Below are 17,900 nucleotides of genomic sequence, written 5' to 3'. Positions count from 1 at the left end.
ACTCAGAAGCCTCCTTGAGCAGATCCAGTTGAAATCTATCAAGGCAATCTTTATGTCGTGTTTCGAACGAACATGACTACGGCTGTGCAAAGACTTCGACTCGAATTCATGCGCTGCAAGGCTGGACATGCAGGTCATTGGCATCGGAAGGTTTTGACCTTAAAGCAACACTCAATACGTGTACTAGAAGCAAAATGATGAAGAGATAGAATCCTTTTAGGTTCCCAGTAGCTGTAAAAAAAACCTCTCAGAATTTTCGGTACGTATTTGGCAGAAGCCTTTCGCATTGAATATTTCTCAAAAGCCGAGTTTAACATTTTTAAATGCTAATCGGTGAAGATACTTATCTCGGATGAAAGCGATATGTGTTGGCGTCCAATGAATGGAGCCGGATGAATTATCTTACATCAACAAGCATGTGTAACACAGCCTGACTGACAAACCGGAAACTTTGAGGCTCTTTCTGGAGGCAGCAATAAAATTTCGCTGCAGGTTTAAAATTTAAAGCAATGGAATATTTGAAAACTCAACTCCCACTCCAGTCGCAATTTTTAACCTTATTCGAAACTTTCGTGAATCGAATTTATTGCGACTGGAATTCTCGCGAGAAAATTTAACGAGCTCAAAGATCACTCAATACAGCTCTAAATTTAGGTCTGTGTGACACGATTGTTTCTCGGCCCTCTCTTAATACTCTTATTATAATCAGTCGAACGTGGGGATGAATCCTTTCGGTAATTCCAGCCAGAGGCACAAGTTGCTTCGGTTTTTTTCACTTCTTTCAGCATCTCATCAATTCTTTATTATTGTCCCTCGAACCTTGTCTTCAGCGAGGAATCCACCAGTTTATTCGCTTATAAACCCGAATTTTGCTACTAAGCCACATGGATGATTGATCAGTGGGCGGTAATCTGGGGGCCGGCGCCTGTCATCATTCATTGTGGTCTGACTTGATGTTTCAATCTGCCCTGTAAGTCGCTCAGGCAAAGAATATTGGTGGCTATCTCTCGAAAGGGAGTCAAAAGGCAATCGATAAAGGATTTTCAACCGCGTAAATGTCTCTGGCGAAAGAATTAAATGCGGCTCTTCAGAATTGAAATTGTGAGACCAAAGCCTATAAGAGTAAACAGATCATTCATTTGGTTTTTGATCAATCAGAAAACAATACACTTTTTCTTTGACCTCAATTATCAACTACGATTATCGAGAAAGCATCCGTGAGGCAGTGATTAAGAATATGGCAGGTAGTATGAATTTTGCAAATTGGTATGCAAGATTATTCCGGCGCTGACTTCCACAGGTTATTCGAAGAATATTCCTTCCAATGGTTTCCTCTCCCTTCCCATCGAATCCAAAGCTTCAAATTCCAAGCGTGGTAGATCTGTTTCGAACGCTGGCTCTGATCAATCTGCGAGGTCCAGCCTGTCTAGAATTACATATGTTGAGGAAGATTCTCAAATTGCTGCATATTCAGACTTAGAGGATTCCGATAGCATCGTCCAGATAAACTACTCCTGCTTAGATCGTCTGGCTGTGCTTATTCGCATCTTGTTTTGTCTCCCAATTTCATTGAAGATGAAGAAGAAGAGGTCTCCCAAGCACGTGGAGGCCTTACCATTCGATGTAAGTAAAGGATATATGATCTCACTTGCAGGTTTGCTAACGGATTATGGTAGACGGAGAGCTCTCCGTGGCTACTCTCCGTGTTTGTTCTGTCGACCCGCAAAGATTCAAATAAACAACCGGTACCCAAAAACGCGAAGTGTACTATTGATACCGGAAATATGCAGGGAAATATCGTGTCAAGAGATTTCGTCGAGAATGTCTTGGAGTACTCGGAAGCAAACTTTGTTCGTTTAACGGCAGAAGAAATGGAGGGCGGATTTGGTATAACAGGGGACAAGCTCGTTAGTTTAAAATGGCTCTTTTTGTTATAGTGTTTCGAAATGACATTATCTGGATGAAAGTGAACTAATTTGCTATACTCTAGGTGCCGGAGGGAGCCATCTATTTGACCTGGTATCACAGCAAAAGTACTCGAGTTTTCCATAGCATGAGGTTTCTTATCTCGCCACATTCCCAATGCGACCTTATCATTGGAGCTCGATCTATACTGAAGGATAATTTGCTTGGTGTTCCTAACCTAATGGCAACAGTGACAACGACAGCGAAGATTGCACCAATAGATAATCCCAAAAAGGGTAAGTAACTCTGGATACGAAGTTAATGATCCATCGTAACACCACACTTACCAACAAAATTGCAGATAAAGAAGAGGAGGAACTAAATAAGACATTACTTAAACGGAAGAAGATATACGAAGAAAAGGAAGTCGCGCTGTTAGAAGCGGGAGAAGATACAGAAAACGACAATAATTTGAAAAAACTTGGAGAAGACTGCGATATCGCCAGGAATCTTCTCTTGATCCGACAGGCAGAATTGAAGAACAATCAAAATCTAGTGATTCAACTTAAAAAAGATCTAGAGAAGCTACCAGGTTATAATAGTTATGTGGTGCCCTCCAAGGCGCATGCTGTTATTTCCTCTGGTCTAGAAACAAAGAATGACGTGGTTGTTCAACGTGCCGGCAACTTCAAAAAAAATAGTACATCTTCACCCAAGAGATAACTATTTGCGGTATGTTGGAGGTTCTTTTGCGAATTGTTAATTAACTAGAGAATTGAGGAGCAGCCAGTAGTTATGCATATTTGTATGGGACACTGGAGGGTTTCGGGAGGAATAATTGCGCTCTTCTTAATGATGTTTTGGACGATAAAAGATTTGGGACAGTAGCGTTTTTTATTTGAAGGGTTAGCCAACAAGAAAGCGGAGAATGGGTGGTAATGTCATGGCTTAGTAGATTTTCACTGAGCGATCAGGGCCGAAATAATATTGACTGGAGAATTGCGTTGTTTTATAAACCTTGCGCTTAAACTTTCATAGGGACTATTTGCAGAATTCAATAAATACATGACCGCATAAAACGTGTCTAATATGACTGATCCAACTCTGAGTGAATATAGTCTTAGTTGACTTACTTGACTTGTTGAGACATTGAGTCTAACCTTTTCCTCTATCCCAATCCATTTTTTTTTTTTTTTTTTTCACTTGAAGATGAGACTACCACTTGTTCCAGCTCAGTATAATTAACATCGAAAGAGAGTACTGAGGTGACGTTGCCGTACCATGAGAATGAATGTCCACAACAGATAAGGGCAACAAGGGCCCACGTTTCAGAGCTTTCTGCTCATATCGGTTATCTCAATCAAAATACTAGGCGTAATCAGAATGACATAAAATCCCAAGAGTGTTGATGAGACTTCAGTGCTATTCCAAATATAACACATGGTTCCTAGCTATCGCGGTCGAGGATAACACCACACCCGTCAGCCTCTCAATACTCGTCAAAATAACCTGCAAGAATATAGTAAGCAATATTCAATCAAAAACTCTATAGGATTCGGGAAATGAAGCGTTTTGATGGCAGTAAGCCATACAATTACCGAGGTAGAACATTTGAACAGCAGTATATTTGCAATGTCGCGTAAAGTTAATTAACCCCACTTCTTCAACACCTAACTCTATTTCTAGTTAGCAAAATGAAGGATTCTGATTATATCACTTTGATTCACCGCTCCCTCTCTCGTTGCAAATAATTCAAGTTCATTATAAGGCTCTACATATAGCTGAGTAGAATGTCGGCGAACTTCAGGATTTCACACAATGTTTGGAGAGCAGCGATTGGCTCAGAGTATCCTCATAACCATCCCATCTCAGATCTAAATCAGGATAGTTTCCTCAAAAGCAACTTTCTCTCCCTTAACAGCCTCTCCATCCATTATCCCAAAAACATAGCATTCACCCACCAACCTAAACCTACCCTCCCCATCAGCCTCTCTTAGCAAATATGGGACATCACAGCCATCCATCACATATATCATATCACCTTTTTCCGCATAACGGGGGAATAATCCAAAATATCCCTTTCCCGTGATTCCCAACTTACGATTCTTGAGCACAAATTTCATGGCCTCCCGCACCTCCTCGAATGTTTGCCCTGGCACTCTCTGTGCGAGACTGCCTAGTTCTAGCCTGCCCTTTCCATGGGGCTTTTGCTGTCGCGGTGAATAAGTTTGGCCTGATAGCGATGGAGATTGACCCGTAGACGCATCGAGGAGGAGACTGATAATTTCGGCAAAGGAATCTGGACATGGGAGCTTTCCGGAGTCGGTCTTACTCCCTACGAGGGTTTGCCAAAAAGCATAGAAGACTGTATGAGAATTTGGATAATGTTCTAGTTTGGAGACGAAAGTCCAAAGTTCTAAGAGACTTTTGTTGTCGGCGTGTGGGTTGAGATAAGTAAGATCGGGATGTGTGATCGTTACGCTGGTTTTGATTAGAGAATCAAATGAAATCCCTCGCATTCGAAGCTCGTTCCTAGATTCATTGTTAATTGTAACATATACTCTGTTCAATTTAATCTTGAAAGACCCGTTGGTATTGTAGATCCCAAGTTCATTCGTTTGTCGGCGCTTTCTCCAATCAGGCACCCAGGATGGTAGATCAAGAGACTCATGGTCTATGGATTTAAAGAACCGGCTCGGAGTAAGAGTTTGTAAGTCTCCGGTTAAAGCTCGTATAGCTACCTCGTGGTAGAGTTGGTGCTCAGTAAAATCAGTGTACCTGATATCAAATCTGTCTGCATCTCTGCATACTCCAAGAAGCCCATAAATCTTATCTCGTGGATCAAAGCATTGAGCACCTCGTGTACTTACAAGATTTTCAAAGATGTGTATCCTGGTACTGGCCATGCGATAGAATTCGCGCTGACGAGTCAGCTCCAACACTGTTTGGCTGGTATCACCAAAATCACTTAAGTCCTCAATAATAGCAAATTTGGCCTGTAGCCATTGAAATATTCCACATGTCGATAGGTGGTTGACAGCACTTGAGAATACGTCCCACATGAGTAGGTTGTCACCACACATGATCCATGGGTTGCTAGAAAGCATGACCTCTTGGATAATCCAGAGCCGCGTAAACCATGGGTGGGAGAGAAATCTCCAGAGAGCATGCCAGGTCTCCGAGTCGGATCTTGGTAATTGCATTCTCTCGAAATTTTTGAAATCAATATTTACTTGGATAAATTGCAATGTGACGTTAATGTTTTTGAGAAGCTGTACTGCAGAGTCGGAACTAGACTCCCATCGCCCTAGCCAGATTACCGTGTTAAATGCGTGCTTATAAATTCTTCCCATCAGCGGAATTTGCATTTCTTTTTCTTTGTTATCTTCTTGATTGATGCAAATCTGGTCGATCCACATCACGATAGAATGATCTTTCTTCCGCATGTTTCGCAGTGCTATCTCAAGAGAAGTCGTGATCGATTGTTCGTGTCCATCGCATTCAATACTCCCATCCATATTGGATGAGCCCCAAGTATAGCTCAGGGCTGTATACCAAATTGGTGTTGTTAGATTTTCCATAGAAAGCGCGTGTGTTGTTTTTGTTGTGTTGTGAATTTCAGACTGGTTCGTGACGGCTTTGTACTCAAACTCGACTGAGCAATGATGCAAAGAACCGCGTAGCTTTTCATTATTGCATCCAGGCTTGATTTCAAGTACACGGATCTCATATGGATCGACAATATCCCTGTAGAGCTTGTTGTGATCATTGTCTTTGGTTGCTTTCTTTGCTTTGCCGGACGCCCATGTGCGAATTTCTTTCATAGAAAGCCATTCTTCTGGCTTGAAGTTGCTGATTGACCGCCCGTGAGGAGTCGCCGAAAGATTTTTGATCTGTGCAAACTCAAAGTGTGGGTAGTTCACGTCATTTTCAGAGCCGCCATACGCAGCGGAGTAAACATCGTGCTGTTTATTGGTGGTCGCCATCTTCAGGGCTTGGGCATTAATTGTAGATTAGCCTGGACCTGGACCTCGATACAACAAGCTCTAATATGGCGATTATCTAAAATTGGCATGTGACCACCTCAAAAACGCAAATCTGATGCTCTTTTCTGAGGTCAGGTAGAGACGTGGATCAATACTAGGTATTGTCGGGATATGGGTCATGTGATATGAAGGTCATGTGATATTACATAGGTGTCAGGTCTTTAGCGGTTACGGAGTCTTAGTTCTGGCCCCTTAAACAGCCAATGCAGATTTTTGCCAATCAAAATTTGACGAGCCCAATAACATATTAGACAAGTAGGTGATTAGGCAATTGGGTAGCTGTGCTACGAAAGATGTCGTCAGAAAATCGTAAATGCTCAAATGTCTCACTGCTCCAGAGAACACTCAGCACCTAACACATTCTTGCAAAAACATTTGGCCGTTTTGGAAGAGCCAAGTTTGTGATATATGTTTTAAATCAGGTCATTCTTGTTCCCTCTGTCCCAAAAAGAATGACAACCAGCATGATATTTGCAAGATATGTGGACACCTCCATCTGCCCAAATTTTGTCCTTTCAGAGCACTCCTGACCCCAAGCAATATACGAAAGAGGAGTATGAGACATTCATGAATCAAGCTACCACAAATAATCAACCACATACAATCCCGTCGACTTCATCTGCGAGCCCTTCCAAAATCGTCACCTCGACGTTAAGCTCTCTACCACAAGTTCAGTCTCATCCAACTCAAGCTCAACCTATGGGCTCAGGGGTAAAACAAGTCACAGACTTCATTCCACTAGCAAAGACAGGAAAAGAAGTTGAAGAAGAAAGTCGAGCAAGTGGTTTTCAACAACAGGTCCACCGTCATGCGACAACTGACAATGTTGAAGACAGAAATATGCCTGATCCCGTTCAAGTCAACTACTTCAAAGTTATCTTCGACTCGAATGTTGATCTTCGAAGATACAAGATTAAACTCGATCAAATCAATTCAAAGGACGTTGTAAAGCGTGAGCTTCGACGTACTCTGATCAAAGAGCTACTCTAAAAGAGCCCTCCTTTAGGGATGTGGGTTTCGGACTACTCCAAATACATTGTCTCCGTCGGCAAGCTTTACAAAACCTTCGCTAATGTACCAGGAGCAACTGTCGAGGTTTTTCATGATCGCCGTGGTCGAGATCAAAGCATGGTTCCAATGCGGAGCTTGATCATTTACGAAGGCCCCTTTCAAGCAAATGCCTTAAACACACATGTGTCTTCGATTAATTCATCATTCATACCAGATGCGGAACTTGGGATGATGGACATCATGTCGTGGCTCAGAATTAATGGTTATAAAGCACAGAATGCAGCATTTTTTGATAGATTCCATGCGGCAAATGGATTCTATTCTACTGTTGATGGTGTAATTCCTTACAATCAGGTTCCATCACGTGGCAAACCAACCTTCCTGATTATAACTGGCTTCTACACATCGATGCAGCCAGCTATCGGATCAGTGCTATTGAATGTTGACACCCTGACCTCAGCTTTACTCCAACAAGCGCCGACGGATCCCCGGGTCAGACCACCTCTGTTTATAACCACATGAGAAACAGTAAGTCAACTCTTTCGCCACCTCGTATCGAGGCTACAGATAATTTCGGCTAAATCATACAGAGTATCGCTTATTGAGATTCAGCCCCACTGTCTGCTGCGTGAATATTGGAACAGCAAACGATCCGAAGTGGCATCCGGCCGACAATCTATGCATCGTTGAGTTGTGTATCAGTTGATGAAATCAACGTATCTCCAAGTCGATTTATGGCTGGAAATAACACTTTTGACTCTGTATGATAACGCGAAATGGCATCAGTGATCACTTCAATAACGATGAATAGTCTGTGACTAGTTATAGAAGATCTATCCTAACAGCTTCCATATCAAATTTGCCGCTCAACAGTAGATGCACGGATTAGTTAAAACATTAAAAAAATGCAATGTCAGGACAGCTTTTGAATTGTTACCTCAAAGAATTTGGGAATTTTTTCAAACATTTAATCTACTTCAAGTCATCAAATCAAAGATTTTTGTAAAATTAAATAATGTTCAAATGACCCCTGAATCCTAGTATTTCAAAGAGACACCGCTCACTATTAGCTCGTGAACTTGCTCGAACTCTATCATCTTGACAGTCTTGAATTAATGCGGAAATACATGTTTTTGAAATGCCAAACAGTTTATAACTCTGAATCAGCCACTGGTAGAATGTTCATAAACTTTCTAATACAAAAAGTAGGATTGTTAGAAAGATTTGGGGACATTTTGAACAGTTTATGATGTACCTGAAAAGAGACCTAAAGCTTGGCCCGGCAAGAGCACATTTGACCATAATATATCCTGCTGCTTGGCTGTTACCTAAATGTTGCCTAGCTTTCGCCATTATCCTGACCGTCGACCAGATTGTGGCATCGTCCTATAACTCCGTGTTGGAAATTGAAATTTGTGTAAAAATCAACACATAAGGCCATTAAGTCTGGTATGAAAACAAATTCTTCAACAACATTAATATCTTAAAATATATCTTCGAGTTACAGTCTGTCTATTAATCACGTAATTTCTCACTTTCTGCCTTGAAAACAACCAACTCAAAATGCCATCAGAAACACATACTTATAGCGGAAATGTCTACTACTACGTGGGTGACGATGATGAAGAAATGAACCTCATTTTCCCTCCAGATGTCGATCAGAGCCTGCATAATTTTGTTACCTTTACATCCAACAGTATAGGTCTCCACAAAAAGCTTTTTGAACCACAGAAGCTTACAAATAAGGTTGTCGTTGGTTCTGTGGCTTCTGGAAAATCTTACAAAGATATTAAAGTTTTCATTTCAGAATACATAAATGACTGGAAGGAAAAACGGGTGAGGATTCCTCAACTCTAAAGAATACGCAGCTAACTAATAACAGGCGGAAACCAATATTTCATGGTTCATAGAATCACTGAAATTCTACCAATATGTAACAGAAGCAAACAAGATCTCAGGAAATAAAGGGGAGAAAAAACATCGCACGAAAGTGCGCAAATCTTCGGAACTCGTCACTGGTGAAGGAAACAGCAAAGAATCTAAGATTCCCTTACTAGCTCACCCACAACCCAAGAAAGTAGCTGTTCCAGTGGCTGGCAATGATAGGAATCATAAAGTAGGAGCTACCGTTATACCATCGACTTCTACCAGAAAGTCTGTTACGAAGCCGAGCGAAAATTCAGCATCCGGAAAGCCTTCAGAATTGAAGCGAGGGAGAACTCAGCAGGCAGATGCACCATTAGCATCAAGATCTATCTCCCAGAACAAAGACCAACCACAGCAAATTGGAGACAGAAGTTCCGACGGTGAAAACATCAAAGTTGCTCCGCACCGTTCCAATCCACCTTTAATCGTGAAGCTACCAGTTACTAGTCCCAATGCCTTTCCATCTTCAACCGCTCAGCCACCAAAGAAACGAGGTAGACCCAGAAAAGTTTCTAAACCGGCTTCAAACTTTTCAGAAAGTACAACTAGAAGCTCTAGCCAGGCATCCCAAGACAGAGAGCCCAGTCTTACTCGTGAAACTTCTAGACAGGCTTCAATGAGGACTGGAAAAGATGAGAAGGAAAAGAAGAAGAAAGGGCGAAAAGCTGGGACTATGCATTCCGGAAAGGGACTTTATAAAGGCGGGTATACTTTGGAGCTTAAAACCGCGGAGAATTCTGGATATCGCGTGTGATATTTAGCCATGAGTCCCAAAATCTGAAATTATGCAGCATTAAAAACCAATCGTTTTCTCCCTTCCCGCTCATCTCCTGATTTTGAAATAAAAAGTCCATCTTCCATCAATAGTTAATACGTGATTCTCTTTCGAGTCTTATTCTTTTTAAAAATTGTACATGTTCTTATCTGAGCTCAATAAGATAAAAGATGTATAATTCTTCGGCACACTACTGATGTCTTCAATTAAGGAATTATATGCTAATGATCTCAAAAAAATAAACATGCTGGTTTGTCAAACGTTTCAAATGTCCTTAGTTTACCACTCTATGGCTGAGGAGCGGATGATAGGGGAGTTGTAAAATTTTATCAGTGTATTGTGAACAATTGCTCCTATAATACTTAAATGTAAACATAGTTCACCCTGACCTGACTCTTTGTACTTGGACCTGCTCCTTTTTAAGGGCAAGTATAATTTGGAAATGCTATCGAGGATCTTATAATGATATGGATCAAAGAGCGGTATCGAAGTCTCAAGTCGCTTCGAAAATTTGCATATAGAGCCAGATCATTTCGAAAACAAGACTTTTGATTCATATCCTATTTTTTGTCAAACCTCTTTATTATATTACTTCTATAGTTCATCCATCCCATCCGTTATTCATTCATACATTCCATCTATATTCCTAGAAGCTAATACTAATCAAACACGCTAACACTTGCTCATCAGTTATCCATATTTTACAACCAGCAAAGATAGCGTTCAATGGAACATCGAGTATGAAACTTGCTTTCGATTCTCTTAGCAACATTTGATGTGTAAAAACGTACCAAAAGTTCACCATGAATGGAAAGTATGGAGTACAAGTATCAAAGAGATCACAGCCTCAAAGGTCCGAGGATCTAACCTCAGAGTGTCTTTTCTCAGCCAACTCATGCTCCATGGTAGCTGAATTTCCATCAATGCTTTCCATGTCACCTCTTTGCCAAAGTTTTCGATGAGCTACTCTGATAAACCATGGTGCAGTGCCACCACTAGGTTTGTATGTCCAATATTCCGCATTGTCAGCATCCGGCGGAGCGAGTCTATCCATGGAAATCTTTTGAGTTAGGTATACGGATCCATTGAGAGCGGTATAAGTCATCAGACCAGCAATGAGTCCATATGCGACGGAATAAGTATAGGGGATTGAGACGATAGTGACAAAAGCTGGAAGAGCGTCGCCAATGTAAGACCAGTTGACTGAAACAACTTGACGCATCATCATGCATCCCACCAAGATAAGAGTACAACCAGTGGCCCATGGAGGGATTGATGCAAATATGGGAGCAAAAAATATGGATATCAAAAAGCAGATACCGGTCGTGATGGCTGTTAGGCCTGTTCGACCACCCTCAGTTATACCAGCACCAGACTCAATAAATGCAGTTACAGGCGAACATCCGAATAAAGAGCCAATGGAAATTGTCATGGCATCGGTGCAATATGCTATTGTAGATCGAGGGAAATCGCCGGTTTTTGGATCAACTGCTCCCGAAAAGCGTGCCATGGAATACAATGTAGCTGTGCAATCGATGATATCAACATATAAGAATGTGAAAAGCGCCAATGCAAAGTGAGAGCCGGCAGCTGTGATATTCCAATCTTGTGCAGCAAGAGTATTGCGAATTGGGTGGAATGCGACGACTTGCTTGAAGAATTGGAAACGTGATTCGCCATCAGGCGTGTAAGGAAAATACGTAAAGGTTGTACCGCGTCTAATAAAAATGTAAGCTTGGCGAAAAAGAATCTCGTGTGTAATACTGACGGCCATGAAAAAATAGAAACAATTGCAATGCCAATTATTATCGCAGATTTAAACCTGAATGCCATTAGGTACGCAGTTAAAAAACCCCCAAAGATGATTCCGATCCACATCTATCAAATAATTAGTAAATAATTCACAGTGAGAATGAGTCTAGAGAGAAATCTCACCGTAGGGTTGGTCATCTGATGACTAGTACAGGCTCCAGTAACGTCGAGGTATTGAGGAGGACATCCTCCCAAAGCGGTTGGAGTCACTGCTGAGCCAGTCATTGCACCGATTCCAGCGGAATATGACATTCCAGTTTCAGTCAAAAAAAGACCAATTCCGACACCACTTGCGACCTTTATCGAAGCAGGTATTACCTTGACAAGCCATTGCCGCATGCCAATCAAGGACAAGAAAACGAAAATAAATCCTTCCACAAAGACGGCCGTGAGAGCTAAACGATAAGGAACAGTGCCAGTTCCATGAAAACCAACAACTTGATAAGTAAAATATGCGTTGAGACCCATGCCGGGGCTGAAAAGGTTAGTGTTGAATTGCGGGGCAATATTGCAAAGGAACTCACGCCAAGGCGACAGGTAGATTGGTGAAGAAGCCAAATGCTAGAGACCCTATTCCTGCTACTGCAGCAGTGGCTGTAATAAGATCACGATTGATATCTAGATTTGATTAGCATCCACAACAAGCTTTCCGAATTGCTATATCTACAGACCAAGAACACAAGCGGCGTAGGCAGAATCCGTTGCGCATGACGGGTCTTCAGTATCATGACAGACACAAGTACCACCACTCTGTGATAAGACTGTTGACTTTCAAGCGATGTTAGCTATAGCCTATCTGCTGGAGTTGACCTATAAGCATACATTGACAGCAATTATATATGCCATTGTAAAGAAGGTCGTGACCCCAGCTCTGACTTCCGTGATAAATTTAGCATTTTTCTTTTGCTGTTCCTGGTAAAGTTTAGCATTGCCTAAGTCTTAAATTCAATATTAGAAGACATACATGGCCACAGCCATCAAGACGAAAAACTCTGCCAAATGTTGATTTGGAAGCTCTCGTATTGAGATTGTTGATATACTCTTTGATAGATAGCATGATTCGTAGACAGCGACGCTGTTTTTTGCCAAGTTTGAAGCACACGATCAGAACGTGGGAGACTCTTAGAAGTTATACAGTAACGGTAAAAAGCTTGAGTGCTTTTCGGAACAAACTTCTGATATGACAGCGGAAGCATCTGAACAGAAGAAGGAACTTTTTGACAGTCAAAGATAATGGATCGGAATGTAAACTTCAATTTGCAACTCATTTAATTTTTCCCGCCCCCCATGACCAAAATGATCAGGACTTTGTGAGTTCAATCTTGCTTGTATAAAGTAGTCCTTGACCCTTTGGAACTGGAGATCAAGAGGGGTGGCAGTCTACACTACCGCGTAGGACTGCATAATTCGGCAAGGGAGATAATGGGAACACAATGATAGGCTCAGTCTGGTTCGCGAACTAATCAACGGATAATGGCATTTGAGTAATAATGATTGGGGAACGCCTCTTTGTGATAGATCGGAATACCTTGTGAATCAACGCTTCCGGAAATGATATTATTCTTCCCGGTGAATTCTCTTGGCATGAATTTCAGCAGCTCGATGAGGTTCATAAGGATTAGATATTTCCATGAGAATATTGAAATAATGAATGCAGGTACCACGGCTTCTTTATATCTAATCAAGGGCTCTCGTGAGCTTGTGGCTTCAGTTGTGAAACTTCATCCCCAATCATCATCCTGTGATACCTCTGCATGGCTTGCAGGACACAGCTTTTGGGCCTAGTCCCGACCGTAGCTGCATGAGATTTGCAGAAAGTGGTGAACCCTCCAGGGGGGTAAACAGAGAAAAGACGACATAATTCGGGAGGGTGCATGTTATACAATAATCACCTGAAAATCATGACCACAGAGTAGATATTGAGCTGTGGTCCTATGGAGTGGATCAGACGAAAGTCTACATGGGGTTTTATTGATTAATTCGGATGAAATGGAAGAATGGAAGAAAAGCGTTCAACGTCCATTAAATATCATCAATTGGAAGTTTGATTGATGAATACCGATTTGGTGTCGTGATAAAAGCAAGAAAATAATTGATGTTGTGTTCGATAAGTTTGTTTCTGATCACAATCGCGAAATATGATCGCGGCTCTTTCCGCATTAGACCTCTTTGGGTAAAAGGTAAGGTGCCTCCTTCCTTCCTCCTCCCTTCCTTCTCCCTTCATGCTACTGCTTCCCCATTGTAGTATTTGCACCCATACCAAAGCCATAATTCATTGAATTGTCCAACCACGTACAACATATTTTTTGATATAAGGTGTCTTCCAATTTCTCTTGCTTGCTAAATGCTGTGTTCTCCCAAAAACTCTTCCATCATCCACCTTTCAAAGCCACTAGCCGAATTGAAGACCTGAACTTACTCGGCTCACGGGATGGTGCAGTTGGATGATGAGATATCCTGCAGAAAGTATGTGAGAGACTCCAAGAGGAGTGGCACTAGTCTACATCCCGCGAATTGCCACCATGCGAGTGAAAAAACTCCTCGCATGAGCGATAAGGTTTTCAACCTCCTGAAACAAACATTATGGCAGGACTACCCGGAAAATATATATCACAATGGATTTTTGTGAATCATTTCCACGTATACTTACTAATGTTTCTTTCCTCTTGATCATATCATTGAATTTCAAGGGTACTTTCCCTCCCTCCATTGGCAGAGACAGCCTGCTAGAAACCATACTTTCTAATTATGTTCGACGTTTCGTGGACTGATCCCACACGGGAGACCGTTGGGCAGAGGAAACATCGCAAAGATCAAAGGTCCACCAGGGGATCATCGCCGTCAATAAGAAGCTCGAAGTCCAGTGATTCTTCCAAGTCAATCAAGCACTCTATCTTTGGTTTCTTTGGAAGCGGCAACAAAAAGATATCAGCTCCAGTAGCTGTGACATCTCCAAAGCCACCAGCAATCAGAACCGAACAGTCTTCAAAAGTTTCTCGTCGAATGTCAAGCTATACTAGCACTTCAGAGACATCAACATCAACACAAGAGGTACGTGAAACGACTACGACAACTATTACACGTATTCCAGTAAATGGATTCTTTCCAACAGTTCCATCTTACCAAGAATCCGAGAGAAGTCCTTCAGACGGTGAGTTCCACTTCCCTAATATTGATCTCGAACTAATTTCATCTAGAGTCCATTTTCTCTGGTTATACCGGAAGATCCGCGGGAACCAAGTCATCATGGGGCTCTATAACAGATGGCCAAAGCAAGAATCGTTTCATACAGCCTCTGAGCCCAAATTCTTTTGTCACTCAAAGTACTGAGATCACTGTCGCCCCAAGTGAGGATTTCAGTGCATCAGAACAACTAGCTACTGTCGTTCATATCACTTCCGGAACAGTTCCTATCCAAATTCAAGACACCACAATGAGAGAGTAAGGATCTATGTCTTGATTAGGCCGAGCCTTCGCTGACGTATTAGATCCGCTTTATCATCAATTTCCTCAACATATGACTTTCCACTTCCACCTACACACAGTCCCGAGTCCCCAAAGATGCCAAGCTCTCCTAGAATACTAAAATCTAGAAATGATACCAGTGCTAGAACTACCGAGTGGTCAATTACAGCAAGGAACAGGCGTTCAGATTCATGGAGACCCCCTGAGACATGGGCTTGTCCAGCGGAAGAAACCGCATCATCAGTAGCCTCATTGAAGTCTTCAGGGTCTCGTCGAAGGAGAAAACCTCGTGGTCGTAATCGCTCACCTTCTAACTCGGAGCAGACACATTTGCAAATGAATATTCGTAAAATGGAGGCAGCAAGCAATAAAATTATTCTCGAAAGATTGAATGAGGAATGGATGGAAGTGGCTGACGCATCGGTATATCGAGAGCTCGAGCTGGAGAAACAACTTTGGATGCTCACTGCTTTGCGAGCTATCAATCGCGTCGACAGGACTCGTGATACTTCTAGAACGCTCAATGGAGCACCACAATTCGGGAAAATGCTCTCATTGTATGAAAATCACGGTGAGTGATCTTTCCAGCATTCTCATTAGTATGCTCACAGAAACAGCTTCTGCATCATTCCACTCAGCTTTGAACCCGGAAAAACAAATACATCATGTCTCCACAAGCCCTTTGTCGCCAAAATTATATCCAAATGTCCATCCTCTCGCTGTTCCGGGACCTACTTCACAATTATCTTACGCCTCAAATATCTTCAGTGCGGTTCATTCTATAGGTCTGCCATCTCTACTCGCTTCGTCTTCTATCCCTAGTATACTAAAAGAGTGCCATCGTACACTCACATCTTCCCGTACTTCGACGTCAGAAATCCCAGCATCGCCCACTGCGACCAGTGGACTTGGAACCACTCAACCAGGTATTCTTTATTTAACCATCCTTGATCCTTGCCCAGTTCCCTCGTCACTTGGTCCGCGACTGAGATCTTGGCTTGATACTCATCTAACAGTAAACTTGGAGAAGCAATTCCGATGTTTGAACCCCACTCGTTTATTTCCTTTATGGTTGGCAGATGCAGGACTTTGGGCCGAGGGGAGCTGCACATCATCTTTGAAATTTCTAGCATGTGTTGGAATTGTAAATGGGGAGGAACAAGTAGAATGGCAGTTGAAAAGTGCGGTGGGAAGAATGCTGTGGAAAAATATGTGGGGAACCTATGTCGAGGGTGGGAAATGGTGGTGGGATGATGCTGCAATTGTAGAAGAATGTGAGAGAATGGGAACCTGCTGGGCTGGAAGTATCATTGAAGCTGTAAAGGAAGGATAGACCGGAGGAACTGCTCATGCCTTGGGTCTTTGGCTAGGACTCTTTGGTTGTGGTCCTCTATTCCTCCATATTTAGGGACAAAGGCGTTTGGTTGCGATGCATATACCTTCTTCGCTTCTTGCACAGTTTCCAGCCAATGTCCTTTGCTTCTGGAGATTGAATTTATTTCATGTAACGATCGATATTAACGGTTGATATTCAAATTTCCAAGATGTATATTAATTTGTACACCATGAGATGCAAACCCAAACACACAAGATTATGCTCCCAAACCGTTACACCTACCTGTATGCTCCCGTGGATGCCGCTGCATGTCTGCAGCCATTCCGCAATCCCAGCCCCCACCTTCCCATCCCATCTCTTCACAGCTCATTATTTCCATTACGGTTCCATTACATATTCAGCTCAGTTCCCCTGTCCTGCTTGCTGGCTTTGCTTGCTTGGCTATCAATCATACGACGCAAACTCCTTCCTAAATAGTTCCCAAAATCCACTTATCACTGACTTTCATGGGGTCAACAAATTCTTTGTTGCATGTCGTAAATCCTCGGTCGAGTCAGTTATTTTGAAGAAATGGGATGTGAGGTCCGGTTTTTCCATTTGGGGTGGGTCTGTAGTGACTGCTTTGATTGGAGACTGGTGATTCGAGTAAGGATTATGGGGCCCTGGATGTAGTCTTGAGTCAGGAGCGTGGAGATCTCAGATTTGAGTTTTGAAAAGTTCGGGCGACGATAGCCCATTGGGTATGCGGTACGAAGCACAACGATGAGCGATGGAGTTTTGGCTGGGTTGGCGATTGGGAATGTTAATAGATTAGTGAATTATGGAAGATCAATTGACAAATTTGCATCATGCGTGATACAATAACGTCGCAGGTTATTCACAAACCCAGCCAAACGAATCTCACTCACCTCAGCGTCAGCAAGTATCCGAGATCATTTCAGGGGTGTGGTTTATGTCTCCCAACCAATCTTCTTCATTCTCACGAGGGCACATCTCGATTCGATTCTCTCCCAACTTTGAGAACCTTCAAAAAATTACCAGATGCAGCAACTTCATCCATCCCGGGTATTCAGATATGCAACAAACATTTATCGCTTTCTCTATGGTTGCGTGATGTAAAGTCCTGTGTGATTTATATGATGATGTTATAAAAGACTCGTATGAGGAGTGGGGTGACACCATTTATTACCATGGTGGAATTTGGATGTGAGACCAACTCATAGAATTGTACGACTTTAGGTCTAGAAGTCTAGAAGAGGCATTCGCATGGTCGCTACAATTCAGACCGAAAGCTTTGGTAGCTGGATGTTTTAGTTCAGCCTTATTGCAGATACATCTGAGCGTTCCAGGTTAAAGCAAGTGCTTTTCGCCCCAACGCGACAACACACTGTGTTGTATTGGATACAACAGAAGCAGCGAGAAACAATATCATAGGACAGCGGATAAGAGCGAATTTGAGACGTGCAACATTTCGGCTTGAGGCGACTGAGGGCAAGGCTCATTGGTTGTTACCTCTATCCAGATGAATGTCTATGGATTCGTACATGGGATGAGCAGACTGAGGCGCAAATAGCCATGCAGCAAACCTCTCGATGTCGCTTTCAAGCGACAGTACGTGTGGGCT

The 17,900-nt window shown here is 42.3% G+C and overlaps 6 protein-coding genes across 7 annotated transcripts; 4 read left to right on the top strand and 2 right to left on the bottom strand.

Annotated features, from left to right (window-relative positions):
* Positions 1-541: 541 nt before the first annotated feature.
* On the top strand, positions 542-2,979 carry BCIN_10g01760 (hypothetical protein). 2 transcript variants are annotated; one of them, XM_024695465.1, is made up of 5 exons: positions 542-1,244; positions 1,301-1,623; positions 1,677-1,907; positions 1,991-2,201; positions 2,267-2,979. In XM_024695465.1, exons 1-5 carry the CDS (start codon positions 1,238-1,240, stop codon positions 2,626-2,628), a joined length of 1,134 nt encoding a protein of 377 aa, XP_024551259.1. In that variant the 5' UTR covers positions 542-1,237; the 3' UTR covers positions 2,629-2,979. The 2 variants fall into 2 exon arrangements, with proteins under 2 accessions (XP_024551259.1, XP_001555661.1); XM_001555611.2 differs by having other exon boundaries at positions 542-1,247.
* A 668-nt stretch (positions 2,980-3,647) lies between these two features.
* On the bottom strand, positions 3,648-5,991 carry BCIN_10g01750 (hypothetical protein). Its single transcript, XM_024695464.1, has one exon. It carries the CDS (start codon positions 5,889-5,891, stop codon positions 3,780-3,782), a length of 2,112 nt encoding a protein of 703 aa, XP_024551258.1. The 5' UTR covers positions 5,892-5,991; the 3' UTR covers positions 3,648-3,779.
* Positions 5,992-6,431: 440 nt separating this feature from the next.
* Positions 6,432-7,484, top strand: BCIN_10g01740 (hypothetical protein; the record flags this gene model as incomplete). The annotated part of the gene is made up of 2 exons (XM_024695463.1): positions 6,432-6,903; positions 6,958-7,484. The coding sequence occupies 2 exons, from the start codon at positions 6,432-6,434 to the stop codon at positions 7,482-7,484; spliced, it is 999 nt and encodes a 332-aa protein (XP_024551257.1).
* Positions 7,485-8,525: 1,041 nt separating this feature from the next.
* Positions 8,526-9,642, top strand: BCIN_10g01730 (hypothetical protein; the record flags this gene model as incomplete). The annotated part of the gene is made up of 2 exons (XM_001555614.1): positions 8,526-8,798; positions 8,845-9,642. The coding sequence occupies 2 exons, from the start codon at positions 8,526-8,528 to the stop codon at positions 9,640-9,642; spliced, it is 1,071 nt and encodes a 356-aa protein (XP_001555664.1).
* A 570-nt stretch (positions 9,643-10,212) lies between these two features.
* Positions 10,213-13,546, bottom strand: BCIN_10g01720 (hypothetical protein). The gene is made up of 7 exons (XM_024695462.1): positions 12,440-13,546; positions 12,298-12,387; positions 12,147-12,243; positions 12,000-12,093; positions 11,599-11,950; positions 11,432-11,541; positions 10,213-11,381 (listed from the first exon to the last, which is right to left on the bottom strand). The coding sequence occupies exons 1-7, from the start codon at positions 12,530-12,532 to the stop codon at positions 10,511-10,513; spliced, it is 1,707 nt and encodes a 568-aa protein (XP_024551256.1). The 5' UTR covers positions 12,533-13,546; the 3' UTR covers positions 10,213-10,510.
* Positions 13,547-13,699: 153 nt separating this feature from the next.
* BCIN_10g01710 (hypothetical protein) lies at positions 13,700-17,114 on the top strand. The gene is made up of 4 exons (XM_001555616.2): positions 13,700-14,626; positions 14,673-14,916; positions 14,964-15,511; positions 15,558-17,114. Exons 1-4 carry the CDS (start codon positions 14,224-14,226, stop codon positions 16,271-16,273), a joined length of 1,911 nt encoding a protein of 636 aa, XP_001555666.1. The 5' UTR covers positions 13,700-14,223; the 3' UTR covers positions 16,274-17,114.
* Positions 17,115-17,900: the final 786 nt, after the last annotated feature.

The sequence above is a fragment of the Botrytis cinerea genome, chromosome 10 (assembly GCF_000143535.2).
Source record: "Botrytis cinerea B05.10 chromosome 10, complete sequence".
Lineage (NCBI taxonomy): Eukaryota > Fungi > Ascomycota > Leotiomycetes > Helotiales > Sclerotiniaceae > Botrytis > Botrytis cinerea.
This window is presented reverse-complemented; position numbering and strand designations above follow the sequence as displayed.

Bases quoted from the DNA above. Each gene is read 5' to 3' on its own strand.
- BCIN_10g01760 (XM_001555611.2), top strand. The intron at 1,908-1,990 runs GTTAGTTTAAAA...GCTATACTCTAG, and splicing joins GTATAACAGGGGACAAGCTC to GTGCCGGAGGGAGCCATCTA. The intron at 2,202-2,266 runs GTAAGTAACTCT...ACAAAATTGCAG, and splicing joins AATAGATAATCCCAAAAAGG to ATAAAGAAGAGGAGGAACTA.
- BCIN_10g01710 (XM_001555616.2), top strand. From the start codon at position 14,224: ATGTTCGACGTTTCGTGGACTGATCCCACACGGGAGACCGTTGGGCAG. The intron at 14,917-14,963 runs GTAAGGATCTAT...CTGACGTATTAG, and splicing joins CAAGACACCACAATGAGAGA to ATCCGCTTTATCATCAATTT. The intron at 15,512-15,557 runs GTGAGTGATCTT...TCACAGAAACAG, and splicing joins CTCATTGTATGAAAATCACG to CTTCTGCATCATTCCACTCA.
- BCIN_10g01720 (XM_024695462.1), bottom strand. From the start codon at position 12,532: ATGCTATCTATCAAAGAGTATATCAACAATCTCAATACGAGAGCTTCC. The intron at 12,244-12,297 runs GTATGCTTATAG...ATCGCTTGAAAG, and splicing joins CATATATAATTGCTGTCAAT to TCAACAGTCTTATCACAGAG. The intron at 11,542-11,598 runs GTGAGATTTCTC...ATTATTTGATAG, and splicing joins ATCAGATGACCAACCCTACG to ATGTGGATCGGAATCATCTT.
- BCIN_10g01750 (XM_024695464.1), bottom strand. From the start codon at position 5,891: ATGGCGACCACCAATAAACAGCACGATGTTTACTCCGCTGCGTATGGC.